General features: G+C 34.3%; 1 protein-coding gene across 6 annotated transcripts; it reads left to right on the plus strand.

Annotated features, from left to right (window-relative positions):
- The first annotated feature begins 4876 nt into the window (after window positions 1–4876).
- Window positions 4877–20827, plus strand: LOC139994805 (probable peptidoglycan muropeptide transporter SLC46). 6 transcript variants are annotated; one of them, XM_072017752.1, is made up of 11 exons: window positions 4877–5010; window positions 5330–5397; window positions 12095–12188; window positions 15579–15801; window positions 16401–16631; window positions 17500–17851; window positions 18218–18613; window positions 19218–19355; window positions 19570–19653; window positions 19844–20000; window positions 20091–20827. In XM_072017752.1, exons 4-11 carry the CDS (start codon window positions 15790–15792, stop codon window positions 20230–20232), a joined length of 1512 nt encoding a protein of 503 aa, XP_071873853.1. In that variant the 5' UTR covers window positions 4877–5010; window positions 5330–5397; window positions 12095–12188; window positions 15579–15789; the 3' UTR covers window positions 20233–20827. The 6 variants fall into 6 exon arrangements, with proteins under 6 accessions (XP_071873853.1, XP_071873858.1, XP_071873854.1 ...); XM_072017757.1 differs by having other exon boundaries at window positions 15633–15801; XM_072017753.1 differs by lacking the exon at window positions 12095–12188.
- The last annotated feature ends 1051 nt before the right edge of the window (window positions 20828–21878 follow it).

Raw genomic sequence — 21878 nt, forward strand, 5'->3', positions numbered from 1 at the left:
CCATTAATTCAAAGTAATGATGCTCTTAATTTATAACAGTTGTACCATTAATTGGAAGCAACTCTACATTTATTGATTTAAATGAATGCCATCAATTCGTAGTGAGTAAATTAATGATTTATTTTGTTTTATTTAATATTAACGAAATCTTTCAAGTCCCTGAAGTTCCATTTTATTTCTATATAGCATTATTTTTTAATTTTAAATACAATATTTAATTTCTCATTTCACTATTTCATATAAAACCAGTGGTAACGCAGAGTGTACCTATTGAATATCTATGGATCGAATGTAATTTTCCATGTTTGCTCAAAACCAAGGAAACAGCACCGTATTCATGGAATCAAGGAAGCAAGTGCAATTTATTCGAAGGCAGCGACAACTCACCATTCATCCATACGTACTATAATTGGTACCTTGCATGGTTTCGTTTCTTCGATGGTAAGTTCAATATTCAAGCATGATTACGCAGATCCACGTACTACAGCCATTCTAATTAATAAATTTCAATAAACGCTACTTTGTTATAAAATAATTTTACATCTCTGCTTCCAATGCTTAAAAACTGTTTATGTAAATGGGACCCGAGCGTAGTTACCTCCTCGTGGTGGGTCCCGGTAATTGGTATCGTTTTCTAAATAATAATACACCAAGTGCTATTTTGAATATTAGTATTATTATTTGAAAAACGATATCAAGCTAAAAACTACTTGAACATAGTCTGGTCTTGATCAACCAAAATAGTTTTGGTGATCTAGACTGGACTAAGACCCCCCCGCGGGGGCACCGTGGGACATCGTGGGACACCATAGGACACCGCGGGATGCGTGCGTTTTAGCCTTAATTAATCATAAGATAGATACCTATGTTATGTGCAGTGTAAGCTCATTCCGTACAAAGATACTTATCCATCTTGGAACGAAAAATATAAATCTCGTCTTTCGTGATCCCCTCGCTTACCACATTGGAAAAATTGTTCCCGCGATTTATCGCTTCACGATCGCTCAGTTCTTTCAAACTGCCGCGTGGCATACTCGCTCGCGCGTATTCCGGGTACGTGCGGGTCAACGTGCACTGGACAACCCTTTGGATTCGAAGGTCGCCCAAGGACACCTCTTGTCTTGGTGACTACTCGACGACTGCACGTCGTTTGCCTCGAATCGCGGGCGTTGTCATCACGCTGGTGATACCTGCGAATCTGTTGACGATTGTGTCGCAGGTCCGCAATCCTGTCCGATTGGTATTTCGGTACTTGGACAGGGGACCTGCGTTTAATGTCCTCCGTAATTCTGTTCGAACTCGCGGGGGTGGACCCCACTGTTCAGTTGGGGCCTTGCCTTCGTAATCCTGTTCAGCGGTCCCTCCCCGGGTTCAACTGTTCAGTTGGAGTGTGTTAAATTGCAGGCCCATTTGCTGGACACTGGTATCATCGGTAAGTGCCATCGACCGTGATAAGATCCAAACGACGTGACAGGAATCGAGCGAAGGTCAATGCTTGCGCTGCGACTGAATCTTAGGGTTATCTGGTGCACGGGGGTACGTCACGTAGGTTTGTTAGTTCTTTCGAGAGATCGTGATTACGTTCGTTCAGGGCGAACCGCGCTTTTTCTTTCATCGTCTGATCGTTGAGGCTCCTTTTCCATAGTAGCCTCATTCTTTTTCTTTCGTTCCAAGTTAGACGAATGTATCTTTGATACGGAATGTTGCCGACAGGGTTGCGAATTATTGTACGATATTTGTACCGATCGATGTAATCGTTGTGTGTGAGATACATGTTGCGTTGTGTGGGAGATAGATATTGCGTCGTGTAAGCTTTGTCTTACGTTTGTAAAGATTCGTGTAACTGCTGCGTAAGAGATAGGTGTTTCGCGGTTAGACTACGAAATAACTATCTCTTTACGCAGGCCCATGATCGAGTAGAGTCAGAACTCGACATTCTTGCCAATAGGTTGAATGTCGAGACCGATGCATAATGTTAAATAACTCATGGGCGGGTCTCGTGCGTAGTCACCTCCTCGTGGTGAGACCTGGTAATTGGCATCGTTTTCCAAAGATTAATCAACTGATTAATTTTTGGAAAGTGATACCAAGCCAAGAACTACGCACCAGTCCAGTTTGGTTCACCAAAAGTCGCGAAAAGAATTTTGAGTGATCTAAACTGGACTGCAACGTGGGACATCGTGGGACACCGCTGGACACCGTTGGACACCGTTGGACACCGCGGGACACCGTTGGACACCGTTGGACACCGTTGGACACCGTGGGACACCGTGGGACACCGTTGGACACCGTGGGACACCGTTGGACACCGTGGGACACCGTTGGACATCGTGGGACACCGTTGGGCACCGTGGGACTTCGTTGGACTTCGTTGGACTTCGTTGGACATCGTTAAACACCGTTGGACACCGTTGGACAACATGGGACATCGTTGGACACCGTGGGACACCGTCGGTCCAGTTTGGATCACCAAAAGCCGCGAAAAGAATTTTGGATGTTCCTGACTGGACTGCAACGTGGGACACCGTTGGACACCGTTAGACACCGTGGGACAACGTGGGACAACGTGGGACACCGTTGGACAACATGGAACACCGTTGGACATCGTGGGACATCGTCGGTCCAGTTTGGATCACCAAAAGCCGCGAAAAGAATTTTGGATGTTCCAGACTGGACTGCAACGTGGGACACCGTGGGACACCGTGCGACATCGTCGGTCCAGTTTGGATCACAAAAAGCCACGAAAAGAATTTTTGAGGATCTAGACTGGACTGCAACGTGGGACATCGTAGGACATCGTGGGACACCGTTGGACACCGTGGGACAACATGGGACACTGTTGGACACCGTGGGACACCGTTGGACACCGTGGGACATCGTTGGACATCGTTGGACTTCGTTGGACATCGTTGGACATCATTGGACATCATTGGACATCGTTGGATATCGTTGGATATCGTTAGACATCGTTAGATATCGTTGTACAAGTTCTTACGATGTCAAGTCCATTGTGAGCCCAGTCTGTACAATGATACTAATCTAACTTGGCACGAAATATAAAAATCTGTCCTCCTTTCACAGTGAAACTCGCGGTTACTTTGTGAACTGGAGTGCGTCACGTGTGTTCATTGATTTTTTCGAAAGATTTTTATTTTATTCTCTGATCGGTCGCGGTTTCTCTTTCGCGTCTCCCTACTTTCAGGGGAAAATTAATTCAGACATTTCGGATTTTATAATTGTTTGATATATTCAAAACTTTAATGTAGCGAAAATAGAACGTTTAAAACAGTTTAGTACAACGATTCGTTCTTTGTTCCTTTCGCATGACACGAAATTGTATATACAGTGTCAATAGCTTCAGTTTCTTTTTCTTGTTCCAAGTTAGATTAATGTATCTTTGATACCGAATGGTGCCAGTAGGGCTACGAATTATTGTACGATGTTTAGAAAAATCAATGTAATCATTGTGTAGGATGTAGATTTTGCATGTATGCATGCTTTAAAATTTGAATAGATTCATATAAGCGTTGCGTAGAAGATGAATGTTTTTGTAGATGTATACATTTGTTTTCCTGTAGATCGTCAATGTGGAACTGCGTATAATCGTTAACTGTGTATCTGTTTGTGCGTCCTCTCCCTTTCCCCACCACTTCGAAAGTTGCACAACAGAACTAAGGTACAAGGAGTCATTCAGTCGCTGATTTCGCACCGACAACACGTGTTGCGTCAACTCTGTTACGTATTCTAACTTATTGGTGGCGTCGGTTCTTCATTACTATATTTGTAACGACGATTAACGATCGATCCGATGAATTTTCATGGAAATTTGATAATATTTAATTTATTTCATCAGACAGGTCTGTATGAACGATTCTGTTGCCGTTTTATTCGAGCATGGGTAATATTCAATATACAATTTATATTTATTTGAAAATTATTTAAATATAATAAAATTATTTTAAATATAATTTCCTAATTATTTGCAATACTAAGATGAAAGTAAAACCGATTAAATAAATCATTGTTCTATTTCCGATATATGAAATCATTCTCTCATTCGATACGAATTTTTCACGAATTATCTTATTTTTTCAAACTGGATTGTTTTTGTAGACAGAGTTTAAAACATAGAAATCTTAATAACTTCATTATTTCGATAGCTATCGTAACATTCACGTATCGAAATCAAATTATTTTGTTATATTATGTAAATTTACTACAGTTAACGTCATAAGTATATGCAACATTGTAACTTGCATCGCGCGCGTTTGTGCAGTATTCTTTAAGTATATTTAGTGGCGAACTTTTGAATTCTTGCAAATATTTTCCAATATTTATAACACGCGACTATAGTGTATTAGTGGAATGCATATTTCGTATTCTAATAACGAAAATTCACAGTATGTATTCTAATAGCGAACAGTATAATTCTAGCAGACGATTGCATTGCATTCACGGTATTCGTAAGCATTTGTTCGCTATCGAGAAATATCTCACAATTTTCAACTAATATTTATCATACTTGTCCCAATTTCTTAATAATAATTTTTAAGTGTAAAAGAAAGAGCAGTATTTTTTAAATAAACGTTCGATAGGGAAAAAAGGAAATTATCAAACGATGTTTCGGTTCTTTTCCGCCCCCCATCCCCCAACCCCACCCCCACCCACTACGCCCTTAAACAGATTTATTTTCAGGGAATATTTGTGACCGCGCGCAATGCGGTCGTAGAGTCAGTGTTTGCTACGCGATAGTTTCTTTTCAATATTTTCAAATCACGATAGTTTTGATTAAATTCGATCGAATAATCACTCGCGAAGTTAATAAAATTTTATTAATCAAATTCGTACGCGATATTAGAGTTCTTGTTCGCCGATCATAATTTAAACGGTCGCGATAACGTAGTCTTTTATTTTTCTTTTTTTATATATTTATTTTTTTGAATATTCGTTTTCGGTATTAGAGTCAGTGCCTGCCTCAAGAGGATAAAGCCTCTCCAGGAGCTCAAGAATGTAAGTAGTTTTATATATTGTATTTCAATTTGGTCTATTTATTATATTTGGTTTGAAATATTGTTAATTATAAAATAAAAATGATCGATATTTTAGAAAGTTGTAAACGTCCTTTTTAATTGAAATAAAGTCTTAAAGTCTTAATATTAAAGTACGATAAAACTGTCTGATACGCATAAAAAATCACTGAATGTTCTCAAACCTTTATATTAGAGTTGCAATATACATATTTATTAGAGTTTAGTCTTTATTATTGCTAAAGTTTCAAATTTGTTATTATGTATTAACGATATTAATGATGTCTTATGTTTTGTTATAGACATATCACTGCTTCAACTTCTTCATCTTCTTTGGGAACGTTTCAACAGTGGCTGAAAAGCCAAGAATGTAAGTATTTTTAAATATCGTACTTCAATTATGTCCATTCTGTATATTTTTCTTTGATCACTATCAATTAAGAAATACAATTTGATTAAAAATTAGCTTAGCATCTTCTCAGGTTATTCTTTCGTTAAAATAAAATAAGTGTTAAATTCTTAATACCGAATTATGAAACAAATGACTATCGTATTTAAAAAAATCATTAGATTATTAATTTTTAGATTTTTAACTTTCATATTAGAGTTTCACTTTTTATACTTATCAAAGTTTATTAGAATTCCAATCTTTATTATTACTAAAGATACGAATTTAATAATCATCGTGATTTATTCTGTAATAGATTTTTCGCAACCCTCATTTCCACCACTGGACCCTCCACGGTTCCTGCCAGACGTTAATCTCCATGATGATATTCGCTGGGACAGCGCAGCATCCATGGTACGTCCTCTGTTTCTCCGCTTCGAACGGTGAGTCGCATGCGTTTCTGTTCCTCCGGTCACCCAATCATGTCGTAGGATGAAAGGTCCGAATCGGCACGGGTGACTGGTTGTATACGTAGAATTTTTTGCGAGCATAGTGACCGCGGGTATTTTTTATACCCGTGAGTAGTAACACTCTTTTATCAAATTTATTTATTTAGGATAGGTCTTCTTGCACATCGCGATTATAACAATTAGTTTTTTAATAATTAGGTTAAACATATACGCTTGAGAATATATTCGTGTTATTTATAGATATGCATGTTAATATTCCGTATGAATATTTGCAAATGGAAAATATCTACACGAATATACCTGTATGACATAAATACACTTGATCTTAAGCAATGAATTGATCGTGACAATATTAAGTCACGTTCGTTTATTTCATTTTGGCTAGGATTTAAAATATCAGTTAAAATTGATTTTTCCCCGTAAAAGAATGTGTGAAATTTTAGGTGCAAGAAGACACTTCGCGACAGGCAGATGTTTGAATCAAAGCGATAATTTTGAACACTGCTTCTGCACTTTAGAATATATGCTTTGATAAAGAGATCGCCTGAGATTGTTTCTTTCTTAGTAATATATTTAGAGTCAATAATTCTACTTGATCGAGTCTCAGTCTTTTTTCGATTAACGCTATCTTTTCTTGCAATATTACAATTTCCTTCTGATTTATTAAATTAATAAAGTACAGTTACTTGTTTACTATTAAATGAATATAGTAGAGTTAATAAGAAACGAAGTAATAAAATATAAAATCAAAGAAAGTTAGTCCGTTAAATAAAAATTACACAAACTGATCATCTTTTTAGATCAGGATTTTCAGGTTTAACCCCTTCCGTGCCCATTGTCAGGACCTCATTCACGTGCCCAGGTGCTACTTGAATGGGAGAAAGACATTGGGCACGATGATCTAGAATTAAGTAATGTAATAATTTCTCAGCGACTGACGACGCGTTAGTGTATCGTGCACGACGTATTTTCCACATTCTGTGTGTGTGTGATTAGGCCGTGGAATTGCGTCGCTTTTTTCATTCCTTACAACTTTGAATATTAAAAATGTCGAGACACGTATCGATTCAATTTAAGTCTCGATACAATCACAATTTCTGATAATATCATCTTAATATTGCTATCAATTGCAATTATAATTCCAACTTTACTTATATTTATTTTCAAAATATAATTCCCTCAGACGTGTTTTATCACGTTTCACGCAATGGTCGCTAGCCTTCGTCAGTCGATTTCAGGAAAAAGGTACGTACCTTAGAGTATGCATGCGTATGTTAAGCTCGGGTGTCGGAGGCGTCCCGGGACGTCCTCTCTAGTGTAGGACCTTTGCACCCGGGCGTTTGTGTGAGAACCGTGGAGCGAGTGTGTTGGTGTGCATGTTTTGCAATTTTTTAAATATAGCGCTAGGTAGGATAGGTAGTATACTTTCTGGTGTGTCTGTTAATTGTAAGTAGGTAGGGCCGGGCAGGTTGGCACAGTCTCTGGTCGGGTAGGCACGTTTTCGTGTGACCAACCTGTTTCTGGAAATTTATTTGAAAAATCGACGGTGAAACTGGCACGAGTAGAGCATGCTCTCGTCTCTGGTTTTGCCTATCGATTTTTCGAATTTCGCGGTCGCGGTCGCGAGTGGGTTCGAAACGAACGTTTATCGCTCGAGCACGCACGTGCGAGTGGGCAACGATCACAGCTGCGATCGTTGGCCAGTCCATGCGCACTTCCATCAGCTTCCGCGGTTTATATTTTTATTTCACCTTTATAAGTTTTTTTTTGGTTTGCGATTTAGAAGTCTCGAGCTTAGATTTAAGTTTCAGCGGGCATTGCGCTCGAAGAAAGAAGAGGCTATATGCCGAAGAGGCCCGACAAACTGTCACTCAAGAGGGCAACTACCAATGGCTACCCATCCTCTGGGTCGTCCAGAGCATGGGAAGTCATTATCGTTACTACTTTGTCACTATGCTCGCTTTTAGTGTTTGTAGTAATAGTAGTAGTAGTTTTTGGCCGATGTATATATCGGTCCATCGTCCCATTGGGCAAATCGCGATTTTTTTTATTAGTGTGGCGACAAATTAATTACGGGTTGAATTAGAGTTGCGAAATAACATCGCGGCTATTGATTAGTGTCGCGAGAAAATGATTACGGTTTGAATTAGAGTCGCGATAAAATGATAAATCGCGTTTGCTTTAGAGTTGCGAATTACGACATCGCGATTGTCTTTTGTAATTTTTATTATGAATTTTTAGAATTTCTTAGAGAAATATACCTATCAGAATTTGTCCTGTTTTCTATTGTTTAAAATTCAATTATAAAAATGTTGATTTTTAATTAATTTTAAAGTATTGCAAATAGCAATACCAGAATATTTAAAGTAGCTTTTTTATATAGTAAATAGTAATTTTCATTGAATTCACTTTAAAAGAGTTAGCGTTGCGATATTGTTCCATCGCGAGTTCTATTTATTTTTCCTGTTAGCGTTGCGATAACGAAAGATCGCGTTTTCTTAAGTAGAGTTGCGTTTACGAAATGCCCAAACCCTCCGACTGCATTTGTCGGACACTGTTCCTGGATCACACGATACAGCTGCAAGAGCTGTGCAAGTGTGATCGTTGATCGGCAACCTCCTAAATGGTTGCACTGCGATCGTTCGCTATTAGTGTTGCGTATTGTTTAAATACGAGTGCGTAGATTTATATTTATTAGCGTTGCGTATCAAATTTCGCGAATTTTCAGAATTTTTTTTTTTTTTTTTTTTTAATGGTAGATTTATTGATATTGCAGATATAAAACGAAGCACTCATCGCGTTTGATTTTGAGAACTTTCTGCTTTATAAATATTAGTAGTAAATTAGCGTTGCGAAATAAGAATATTCCTTTCCACTCACGGTTTGTTGATCGGGTTTATATAGAGTGGAAGGCGATCGAATTTTAGTAGCCCTTCTGGCTACTGCTTTGTTTCTTTTTCAGCGCCCCTTAATGTCCCCCATGTTAACGCGCCCCTTAATGTCCCCCTTGTTAACGCGCCCCTTAATGTCCCCCTTGTTAACGCGCCCCTTAATGTCCCCCTTGTTAACGCGCCCATTAATGTCCCCCTTGTTAACGCGCCCCTTAATGTCCCCCTTGTTAACGCGCCCATTAATGTCCCCCTTGTTAACGCGCCCCTTATTGCCCCCTTATTAACGCGTCACTTAATGTCCCCCTTATTAATGCACTTCTTACTAACGTGCTACTTATTAACGTGCCCCTTATTAACGCGTCCCTTATTAACGCATCCCTTATTAACGCGTCCCTTATTAACGCGTCCCTTATTAACGCGTCCCTTATTAACGCGTCCCTTATTAACGCGTCCCTTATTAACGCGTCCCTTTTTAACGTGCTTCTTATTAACGTGTCCCTTATTGCTACGTTTATTACTGAAAATACTGCTACAAGATATATTCCTTTATCAGCATGAACATTACCACGACTGCTAAAATACAGAACTTTATTATGAATGTAATATATGTATATATTTTTTAAATTATATTTTATATATATATATTTAATATATATGTAGATGTATGAAATTGTGAGCGATTTCATGCGTAACAAAATATTATAATGAAATATCTTAATATTGCTACGAAGGCTGGAAATATTTTTCAAAATTTAATTCATTGCTATTAGAATTAATGCTGCTGATCGTTCGTTCTTAGAAACATAACTTTTAGAATCTTTTCGACCGCGATATTGTCAGTTTTTTGACAGTAATGTAGAATTTTATAAATATTCGAATTTCATTTGCGTGAAACAAAAGTTCATTCGCGATCACCGTTCGTTTGTAACAACAATTTTGCACAAAATGATTTATGTGCACATCTTTAGGTTTGTTAACTGTACTAAATAAAAATAATATAGCAATAAAGAACGATATAATAATAATATAAATAAGAAGAAAGTAACGATAAGAAAAACATTCCATAAGAAATAACAATAAGATAACGATAAATAAAAATATAATAATAATATAAAGAAGAAGAAAATAACAACACGAAAAACAGATAGAAATAACAGACAGTAAAAGTTAAAAGGCAAGAGCTAGCGATTTTATATTAATCGATTTTTCTCTCATCTTTGTATTCGAATCAGATTTTCAATTTTTACTTCAGTTCAAATTCAATTACTTGAAACTCAATTACTTAAAATACTCGCTTTCAAATTTCCTATTTTTGGCTAAAAAGATACAAACGATTTTCTATTTTTGCTCCAAAAATTTGTCAACAGCAATTTAATCTAATTGACAATTATTACTTTATTTTTAGATATTCTCATTTCAAAGCTGTCTGAGATTTTTTTCCAAGTACTAATCCAGCAAACGAGTTTGTTTCAGATTCACCAATTTACATAAAATGCATTCCAATGACACGTTGGAGTATCTCGCAGCATTTTCAATAATTATACATATTTTACAGAATTTTACTAATCTTTCGCAGATTGAATTTGTTTCGCAGTCTTGTATGGCATCGAGTTCTCGTCAAGTTTGTGCTATCGAATCTCTCGCAAAAAGCTCTCTCATACTCCCTTGATATCATCCATTCCCTTTCCCTTTGTTACATTCAGATTATTACGTAGACGGATTAAAGTAGATGTTAAGACTTTTACGTAGCTGTAATTTATGGTTAGGTAGATTACTTTGACATAGTGTTCTATGTAAGTAGGTAAAATATATGTAATCGATAGTATTGGGTTGTCAACCCAATAGATAGGTTGATATAGTAGTAAGAAGTATGGCATGGTAGAAAAAGCATGACATTGTATATATTAGATTTTTAGTTGCACGAGCCCTAGTCAGGTCTAGTTTTCGCGTCGGTTTTTCATCTCAAAGCTCCTTTTGCTGTCTGTTTCGAAGATAATAGAAACGCACAGCAAAAGGAGCATTTACTTGACGATAAATAAATTTTAGACTTTTTTGCGTAAAAGGAGGGTGGATGGGTCGCGGTTAGGGTGGGTCTCCACTCGCAGCACCTCCTCGTGGTGAGACCCGGGCAATCGGTATTATTTGATATATAATTACTAATTGTATCACTATACAGCGAAGCAATTAAACGTATAACTGATATAATTATTAATTATATGGCAAGTAATATGAGCTAATTGGCTGCGAACCTGACTAGGTGTTCGTATCAATGCGTCTGTGGTATATTACATTAATGAAATATAATTCAGATATAATTTAGAAGTGTAACTAATAAAAATAAGTATTTTTGTTGTTTACTATAAATAAGAATTCAGTGTTGGCAACTATGTAATTGCGGATTTTGTCGTTACCACCTAATGACAAAATCCGCAATCACTTAGTTGCCAATCCAATAGAATTAAATAACTCCATTTAAATCTCTTATGGATTTCCACGAGTAAAACCATTTTCTATTTCTCTACGACTTGTACGAGGTAAGCTACCGCTCGTGTGTCGTTCGCTCTGAGCATCATTGTGCGCCCCGCTGCTTAAAACTGACTTTCTTTCGTTGGTGTAAGAAGGTTAGCTCGCGGCCGATTTTTAATCGTCAATAACCAAAAAGCAAAGCCGAAAACGCAATTCCTTATTCTTGATTCTCGTCTTATTTCGACTTCAACAATTACTCCTTAAATTTCCTGGACACCCTGTATATAGGAACGAATTATTGAAAATATCGATTTCTACAATATACCCAAAAATCATCGAGATTGAAGTGTAGTTAGCTTTTCTACAGTTCAACACGAGTCAATTTTATTTCACTCGAAAACGATAATATGTTTTAAACCGTTTCCTACTTCCCGCGCTTTCCTCCAATCCTCTTTTACGAATAATATTTATTAATCCCTGAACATGCAAATGAAATAGCACTCGAGCCACGCTGAAAGTACCATTTGATACAGTTCAATATAAAATTACGTAGAATTGTTGGTGTGAAGATTGAAAGTGATTGCTGTGGCTGATTCGAATCTCTTTCACTCAACTACGCATGTACAGTTACGAAACTGAATCAAGTCTAGTCTTTACTACGCTAAATGTTCCTTGTTACGTGGGGTAGTTGGAAGTCAAACGTTGGCAGCACTTGCTATATCACTATGTACGGTCGATAGCAGTTCTCGAGTGTCTAGCAGTGGCACGTGGTTATCGTGCTACTGCTGCCAGTATGATTTAACACGCTTCTAATATATTTTCTTTTCTATTCTTTACGATATGATTCGAAAGATATTGTTTCTTATGAACCACTATTATCGTTATTGTGCCACCATTAACGTGTAACTGGATCATTGAACTTGCTGTTGGTGAACATGTGACACAGGTAAATCGGCATACTATTACACGATACATGTAGAAGGATAACACAAAATATTTGTGCAACGTTATATTTTATACCATTTACATAGCGATCGATTTAGAATAAAAATTTAAATTTTGCGTTATAAAAATGTATTATTATTTATAATTATATGTTATTATTAGAATGATACGTATATCTGATGAAGAAACACTCAATTAGGAAATAAAGATATATACGTTAGGTATATACGTTAATAAAATGTCTCATCAAAGACAAGTTGCATCAACTCTACGTTTCATTATCGGAAGATTTCTTTGTCAATTTATGTTATTAAATTCTACTTCTTCTACACCATGGTGGCGAAAGGAAGCTTCAAAAGACTTTATTCAATATTTCTTCTGTTAAATTTTTCTTTGTCGTCTTGCTCTTACAGTTTTATGAAATTCGGAGAAATCGAAGTATTCTTAGTATTATGGTAAATTGTTCTCTTCCGTAGTGAATTATTTATAATTTCCTAGTCGTAGACATTGCTTTTGGCTTTCTGATTTTCGCAATTGGCTACTATGAAGTACCAAACTCAAAACCTCCAGGAGACCAAAGTGCTGGCGTAAAAATGTGAATCTTCACATAATACAACAGTAACTGTACACGTAGAATACAAAATCAAAAAGACAATATTTTTCGATCCTCCTTTTTTATCGACGAAATTTTTTTGCCAGCTAAATCGCATAATTTCTTCGATACAATTAGTTTTATGGTGTTTACATTTTGCCTCGAAATGAGATTGTATATTTTCGTTACTGCTGTGGATAGATAATAACTTCGTCGATAAAATATGCTCGATTATTCTAATTTTTATCGAATTACTGGAATTGATATCACTCTGTTGCGTTAAACAGAGATCTCGTATTACAAGGCTACATATAATAATTTCCACCCAATTCTATAATAAGAATGTTCATTTTCTAATTTTTTCCTACCATTTAATGCAGCGAAAATTTTTAAATTTATTAAATTTATTAAATTTAAATGTTTCGTTTTTCATGCAGTCTTCTAAACCCAATTTTTTATGAATTCTAATCATGTCATCGTTCGTAATTAAGCCTACAATTAGTAGAAACTCTATAGAAGCAAACATGTAAACGCTTGGTATGTTTAAATATAGTACTGTAATAGGAAATATATTGTTCGTATGATAGGAGATCCACATAACGGGTGTTCATATAATGCAGGCTCTACTGCATTTATCGCTTTCATACATATTTTTTGTTACGACTAAAAGATACGTAAATCGTTTTATTTATCTCCTTCAATAATTTTGCTCTTACGTAAGTATTGATGTGGCAACTAAGTGATTGCCATTAGGCTGTATTGACAAAATCCGCAATTACTTAGTTGCCAACCCAATAGTATATTTCGTTTAAGTGATCGTTGATCTTTACAACGGGTTAATCAACTGTGTACATATTAAGCAAACAGAGAGTTTCGTTGTATTATGAATCTGTCTTGGTACGAACGAGTTGTAAAATTGCTTAAAATTTTGAAAAATCAAGATTAATTTACAGATAAATTACCTGTCTGTAACAAATCAACGACCATTTTTAGTTATCGAGAACGTTGCTTTCTCATTTTTAATTACAAACCACAATAAGCTGCGATAACCGATAACAGTTAACTAAATAGTAACTTCCGAGTGTTGAAATACGCGAGTGGTGAAATCGTGAACGCAAAAACAAGTACACGTCAACGACCGGTCAGGATGTTTCCTTCTTTTCTCTAACATCCATCCTCTTTCTTCATCAATTTCTTCGTCGATATTGTCGGTAAAAAAGGAACTCGACTAGTACACGAAACACTAATGAGGACACAACTCAGTTGGTGGTGGAATAACGTAGGTTTTTTTATCAGGTTTGATATGGTTCATTATAAGACTATATTAATTAATATAAAAAACTGTCGGTTCCACTATCAGCGACTTTTTGTACAATAACACTTCTTAAATTTTATTTCTGTGGGCTCTAAATTATATCATTTTTTTGCGAAACAAATTGCTTACTTTTATCATCGACAAATAGATGTCCCGTAAGACCGTGGGTCATTGAGGGGGGAACTCCACCAAACAGATCATCGCTCAAAGGCTAGAGTTTAGTAGATCGAAAAAACGATACATATACAATGATAAGGACAGTAGTTATTTAACCGAAACAGAATGCTATTTCTTGGGAATGAATTACGTGAAACGAGATACAGAATTCAATTGCGTATCGACGGTAGGAAATTGAGAGAACGATGGTTCGTTAATATCGATCGTGTGTGATACTTTAATTTTTCTAAAATGATTCTCACATTACTTTGAACAATCGTGTGAAAATTATAAGATCATGTTTCTTTAGAATTATATTAAATAAAGATATATTTTTCTACGCGTTTAATATTATCTATAGATATTCGGGTAACCAATCAGGTTTCCCAAAAGTCGATCCTTCGAGTATAAATTAGAATAACGAAATCTTCTAATACAACTTGTATTTTAATATCAAATCTTTGCGCCTGTCGAACAAATCGAGACGATTGGCCGTATATTTGTCGTATTCCTTACAGCTAACTTGAAATCATTTCACATACAAAGTAACATATAAAACTGTTGTATTTTAATATTTTATGCATGTTTACATCTCAAATGCTATCTTCATCGCTGTTTCTCTATCATCAAGCATTCATTCTATGTGAGATATTACTACATATAATTTCGTCGATTAATAACGAAAAATCAGACTGGTCTTCGCTCGACTCGAGCTTTTATTGCCGCGTCCCACGCTTACAGGGTTCAACAAATTTGAAAATAATATTCCTATTGCCATCGACTGCCTAGCTTAAACTGACGCCGAAGACAACGCGATCCGAGAACGCGGTCTAATTTGAGATAATAAAATCTTATAGCCAATCGAAGTCGATCATTGTACGTTTCGTAAGGTTATATATGAAAAGTTTAGTAACCCATTGAACCTATTGCATTGGCATGAACGCTTCGAGTTCCACTGCGTGAAACGAACCGATGACTCCTCCCCAGTGCGAAGGGTTAGGCTGTGGTTAATTTAGGTCAATACTAAGTTAATAATAATAATTTTTGTTTGAAGCGTCGAGCGTTGAAAGTTTGATCGAGTAAAATTATTTAAGATATATATATTTGAAAATAATTTTAATTCAGATGTTACGACTAACTTGAAAATTTATAGAAAACACGTATTATCTCATCCAAGTTGGTTTTAAAAATGAAAATAATTATTACCCTGTTGAATTTCTTCTATGAAGAATCTTACCGGTAATTTTCTTTTTCTCTTTTAATGCAATTTTATAGTTGGCTAAATGTTTTAATAAGGAAATTATATGATATTCGTTGCAGAGAGAGAGAGAGAGTCGGTGTCTGCAAAGAGTGGGGGACACCGTTTTTACTTATCTTTGCAGTTTTTATGCCATCTCAGTGCAAGAAATCGGAATCTCGACGTAGAGTTCTAACCGTAAACGATACCAAGCTGTAAGAAAGTCAGAATGATCACGTGAAATGGTTCAATCGGCGGTCTTGTCTCTGACACCGAACGTCATTCTAAAATAAACAATAATCATGATGAGCGAGGTAAATAAATCAATGATACTTCTGTTTCTCTATCATTTCCTCTCTGTTCCCATTTCTTATATTTATTACTGGCTTCCTTCCTTATTTTAAAGCAATTCAAATTAACTTACATTTTTTTTTTTCACTATTAAATATTCCATTATAATAATTATTTTTAATCCCTGAGAGAGCGAATGAATTATTGTTCTTAAATTGTGGGATTAGTATCTCGAATTACTGTTCTATTTATTCATTGTTAAATTAAATTCTGATATTTTCAAATCTCACCATGCCATTATGATCTTCTATTTATTTTCTTAATTTAATTAGATACAATTACTTCGTTCAATATAAAATTGAATAATTGATGATTGCATTCAATTAGATAATTCGATTAAATCAAGCAAGTCAAACAGTCCATTAATTTTTGTATAATTCCTATGTAATTTCGAGATAACAGTATCACAGTGAGAACAAAGCAAAGAGAATATTCCCTAATCGTAATATTTTTCAGACCACGCTTTACCATTTTTTTTCTATGGAATTTCCACCATCGCTATTTCAGTCCCTCCACCAAAATTAACAAACGACGAATGACCTTTTTTTTTTTTTTTTCTTAGTTGAACCGAGACGAGAATACAATACGCGGCCAAAAATGGAGAAAATACTTCCGATGGATGGAGGAAGTGTCGGTGGAGCCAACGATGTGGCTGTACATGATGGCATTCATGATCACCTCTGTCGTGGAACAAGCTTTTTTCGTCTACAAAGCGTGTCGAGTGGATCACGGTTATTCGGAAGAAATTTGCGCTAATTTGAAGGATAACGCGACGATAAACACCAAAGTACAGGTACGTGTAATACATGCACCGTGTAATCTAAAAAAGTCGGGAGGATTAAGAACAGGAATGTATCTTGAAACCCATCTCGCTCGAATAATTAAAAAAAAATTTTTTAAGATTCGTTGCGCTGATAGAGTGCGAGAGAAAAAAAACAATAATGACGATATATTTTACAAGATTCATGAACGATATATTTGCCGCAATACTTAAGATAAGAATGTAAGCACTTGAGAAGAACAAACATTTTTAACATTGTGAGATAAATATGACGATGATGTAAGGTCCGAATTTTTTAATCGAAATATGTTAATTTTTTTCAATGGTATCAGCATTGCAAAATTGAGTACTGTTTAGTCTTATATATATATATATATAATATTCTGATAAAATGAAAAAATTCTTAATAAAATATAATATGATGTTACTTGTTAGATATAATAGTAAATGATATTAAGAAAAGATAGAATATTTTATTACACTGGGCATTGTAGAATTTATAAGCCACACGTGGTATGTTTCATGGATATAATCAAGCAAAATGTAGATCAGCAATAGTATAATAAAAAATGTGATATATATATATATATATATATATATATAATTTAACAAATTCTCTATTATAATTTTCTAATTCCCTGTTAAATTTTTTTACACACTACATCTATATAAAAATTCCAATCCAGATATATGTTTAATTTTTAATATTAGATATAAGAGGGGATATGCGAGTGGAATCTTGACAAGTGGGTGGGAGGTAGAAATATATAGGCAAAGAGCCAAGCGCATGAAATACTTTGAATATATTGATGAAGTTCAACTTTTAAGACTTGGGACACACTATATATATTTTTCTACAATAAAATATGAACATTTTCAGGTAACAGTGTCGAGTTTCCATCAATGGAACAACATAGCAGGCCACGTGGTCCCTATAATACTAGCTCTATTTTTTGGGAACTGGAGCGATCGACGTGGTCGAAAATTGCCGTTAATTGTTGGGCTACTAGGAAAGTTCATCTATTCTTTTATGGTTGTAATCAATTCCATGATGGATACATGGGATCTAAATACTATAGTATATACAGCGAGTCTTCCCATGGGCATGTTAGGAGGAGATGTTGCTATTTTTGGTTCCTGTTTTGCATATATATCAGACATATCATCCGTTCAACAAAGAACCCTAAGGATTACCATTTTAGATGTGGTTTACCTCAGCACTATGCCTACTGGTAAATGAAATTCTATATTTTACTTAGTTTTGAAAAGTATGATGATTTTGAGGATTTATGTATTAATAAATGAATTGTGGATGTTTATGCAAATTTATATGTTTATGGAGATATGAAAAGAGACAAGACTCAAATATTATAACTTCACTATGGATATTTTATGATGCGGGACAAAATGACAAGATACTTTAGAGATTGACCATTTTAAGGCAAACAGAAAAGAAGTTTTGACAGAAGATAACTTGTAAATGATGAACATGCACAATTTATTAATAAAAAACGAAAAATTAATAATTAACATTAATAAAGTATTAAATATATATTAGAAAAAAGGAGGAAATGTAAATAATACATTTTTTATTTCAGGTGTGGCTCTGGGCTCTTATCTCTACTCAAATGTTGTCAAATCATCCTATACCGTAATGTTCAGCATAAACGCCACTTTATTAGCTTTAGCCATTTTGTACTCACTGGTTAGGCTAAAGTGGCAAACACTACCTCAGCAACAGTCACTAGCAGGTACTAATTTGTTAACTGACTATTTTGATAAGAAACACGTGGTGGCAACTGTGAGGACAATGACCAAGAACAGGACAAATCATGGAAAGCTTCACCTGTGGCTTCTGCTGGTCATCATGATGCTATATACTTTCCAAAGAGACGAGAAACCTATGAGTTTCTTGTATACTCAATTGAAATTCAAGTGGGACGTGAGAAAATTTAGCAATTTCAGAACATTCCAATCAGCTACCTTTGTGATAGGTCAGTTGCAATAAGATTTGTTCTCTTTAAAAAATTTGTGACGAATATCGTATAGAAAACTGTATAGAAACTTATCACACAGTCAATTATTTGACAAATTGAAATTTGGTAAAGCTACAATTATTTTTAAAAGAATTGAAATTGAAGTCAATTTAAAGTAAGATTTATTGTAATTTAGAAAACTTATTCTCGCTTTTATGAAAAGATATATGTATGTACGTAGTTTGTGTACCTTTTAGGACTGAGTTTTGAGCCTTATTACCAATTAGCAATTTCTTTTTACAAATTTTTATAAGAATTTGCAGAAGCTTAAATGGCAAATTTTTTATTATTGTGAAAATATTCTTATATAAAATGCGAAAAATTTGCGAGAAGCTTATAGCTGATGATAGAGTCTAAAAATTATTATAACCATCATAATTTGTCCGAAGGAAGCTAAACATCCAGTCACACAAATATTTCCCATGCTGTTTCATATCAGTGAAAGTTGACATTCTCAGTTAGAGTACTTTCACTGGCTGAAAGAGTGGTTTTCTCTGTGAGAAACAGTCATTGAATAATCACGACGCTGAAATGCATTGGCGTAACTTTATCTTTATTTCAGCAATGCTAATCGGCGTGCCAGTAATGAGCAAACTGATGGGAATTAGGGATACTATTATGGTAGCCATTGGCGCTATTGCTCATGCTTCTGGAAGAGTAATATTCGTCTTAGCCGAGAAACCAGAATTATTCTATGTTGGTAATAAGAAACTACAATTATTCGTTAACATAATCATCAAGTGCAACTAAAAATAGTTACCATTTTTTAAAATATTTTTTTTGATTTTCTATTTCTATAGTATGAAGAGTAAAACTAATTAATAAAATTATACGAAATGTTTTTTAAAATAAATTAAGATTTTGGAAATTAGATTCGAGAATAATTGTACAATAAACATATTTTATAATTTCAGGTGCTACTGTAGCTGCTCTTGGACCAATAGTGGCACCAGTCCTGAGGTCAATGACCTCAAAACTAGTTCCTGCGGACGAACGAGGTACTTATATAAATTGTGATATCTTTTCTCAAAATTGAGAATAAGTCTTTTAAATAATAATTTTCCTTGATTATAATGTCAAATATAATCATAACTTTGCAAAATTTTAATTTTTCAAACGATTGATTGTCTTCAGATTATCAATTTCATTTTAATATTTCATATTAACAATTCTCATGGCAATTCACAGGGAAGGTATTCGCAATTTTATCAGTTTGTGATAACGCAGTACCTTTGTTCAGTGGCATACTATATTCCCAGCTATATAATGCAACCATAGACTCAGCACCTAACTCAATTTATTGGCTGACCTTTGTCACTCAAGTGTCCATTCTAATTCTTATTCTGTGAGTATAAAGAATTTATAAGATGAAAATATAAAGCATTTTATTAGACTAACACGTGTATTCATATATTCAACTTCAATTATGTTTCAGAATAATTCAGTTTTCTATGAGGAATAAAACACATTTAGAACACATGGAATATATAGATAATGAAACTGACTGTTCATCAATACCTTCTATTATGAGTGAAAACACAAGGAGACGGACTTCTAATGAAGATGTATGCAATTGAATCTTAGACAAATCTAATTTTAATTTTCTTTTTATTTTTTAAGATATATATATGATTAATAGGCTGCTGATTTCTAATAGAATATAATGAGATACAAAGAGATATTTCTAAAACACTAGCGAAACAAATTTCCTTAGATTCAAACATATGGTGTGTACCGATGTGATCTGTATACTAACCATGATTTGTATATTTTTTTTAACTGTAAATTTTCATTTTGTGTAAATATCCGCCGTCTAATGATTAATATTGTATTATTAAACCCCTATGAGTCACAAATTTTCTATAGAATAATTTCTTCAGATTCCATTAATGTAAACCGTAAGACCTATATTTCATTAGCTGTGTTTATAAAAATGTAAATATGTTTATCTATCCATAGTGCAATGATTAATATTTTATTACTAGATATCTATAGTCCATACATCACAAATTACATGTATAAAAGAAGAAAACTTTAATTAATTATGCAAAAACTTTTAATTCACCGTGTTGAGAAATTTCCTTAGATTTTTAATATATAATATCTGTTAATGTATTATATATTTTATATTATATATTTTATATAAATTGTATTTATATAAAAATATTATAAGTCGTGTATTATTTTTCCCTCACAAATTAATCTCTAGTGACGCGAATTGACCATGTTGGAAAATTTCATTAGATTGTTATTATATGATTGTTAAATATACAATCGTTAATTTTATTTGTATAAAAGATGTTACAAGTTACAATGTGTTGTGTTTGCTTCGCAAATTAATTGGTCTAATGACGCGAATTAATTGGAATTACATACTTTTCTTCCTTCGTTTGTCTGACTAGATTTATTAATATAAACATGAATCATACTGTTTTAGCATTCAAATCAATGACTAATGGCAAAAAAGGAATGTGCACTTTGATCAACTAATATTTACATTTCATTTCGATCTTTACATTCGTTTGTTTTTTTTTGTCCTCATCTGAGAATAATCCACCATCTGCTGAATGCAAAATCATGTTGCGTCTAACTTTCGATTAGTTAATTACTATTCATCAGGTGTCCACACCAAACGTGTCAAGGATGTAGGATCATTGTTTATCATCTTAAGTATTCAACGAATGATGGCAACGGAAAATCAACAAAAACTATATTTTTGTTTTATTCCTTGCTTTATCTAAAATATTTCTGATAAATATTTTTTAATTTAAAACATACAAATTTCCAAATTATTATACATTTGAAAAAATTACATATTTTTAATCCAATTCTTCGTAAATATCTTTCCTTCCAGAATTAATAGACTATATCTACAAAAATTTATTTTAGATTAAACCAAACATCTGTGTATTAAAATTCGTGTATCATGCACCTTAATTAATTAGAATTAAAAATTAATATGTATAAAAAAATTTCACCGCTACTTCTACAATATTAAATAACTTATATCTCAAACAGAAATTTAATAAAATTTATTTAGCCCATCGAAATCCAAAAAATTCTATTCCTATTGACAAAGAAGTATTTTGCATTGTAGTAAATATTTAGCATCAGAAATCCGTGCAAAACGTTAGTTGCGAACGACGAGCTAAAATTAACGTTCCACCGTCCAACTATGTAATTTGAGACATATTAGGGGAGATAAAGATCTCGCGCCAGACAC

Source organism: Bombus fervidus, chromosome 15 (assembly GCF_041682495.2).
Source record: "Bombus fervidus isolate BK054 chromosome 15, iyBomFerv1, whole genome shotgun sequence".
Classification (NCBI taxonomy): domain Eukaryota; kingdom Metazoa; phylum Arthropoda; class Insecta; order Hymenoptera; family Apidae; genus Bombus; species Bombus fervidus.

What these genes read in the sequence shown, in the direction of transcription:
- LOC139994805 (XM_072017752.1), top strand. An exon ending in ACCAGAATTATTCTATGTTG is followed by an intron (nt 19,356 to 19,569) that starts GTAATAAGAAAC and finishes TTATAATTTCAG; the next exon opens with GTGCTACTGTAGCTGCTCTT. An exon ending in TCCATTCTAATTCTTATTCT is followed by an intron (nt 20,001 to 20,090) that starts GTGAGTATAAAG and finishes ATTATGTTTCAG; the next exon opens with AATAATTCAGTTTTCTATGA.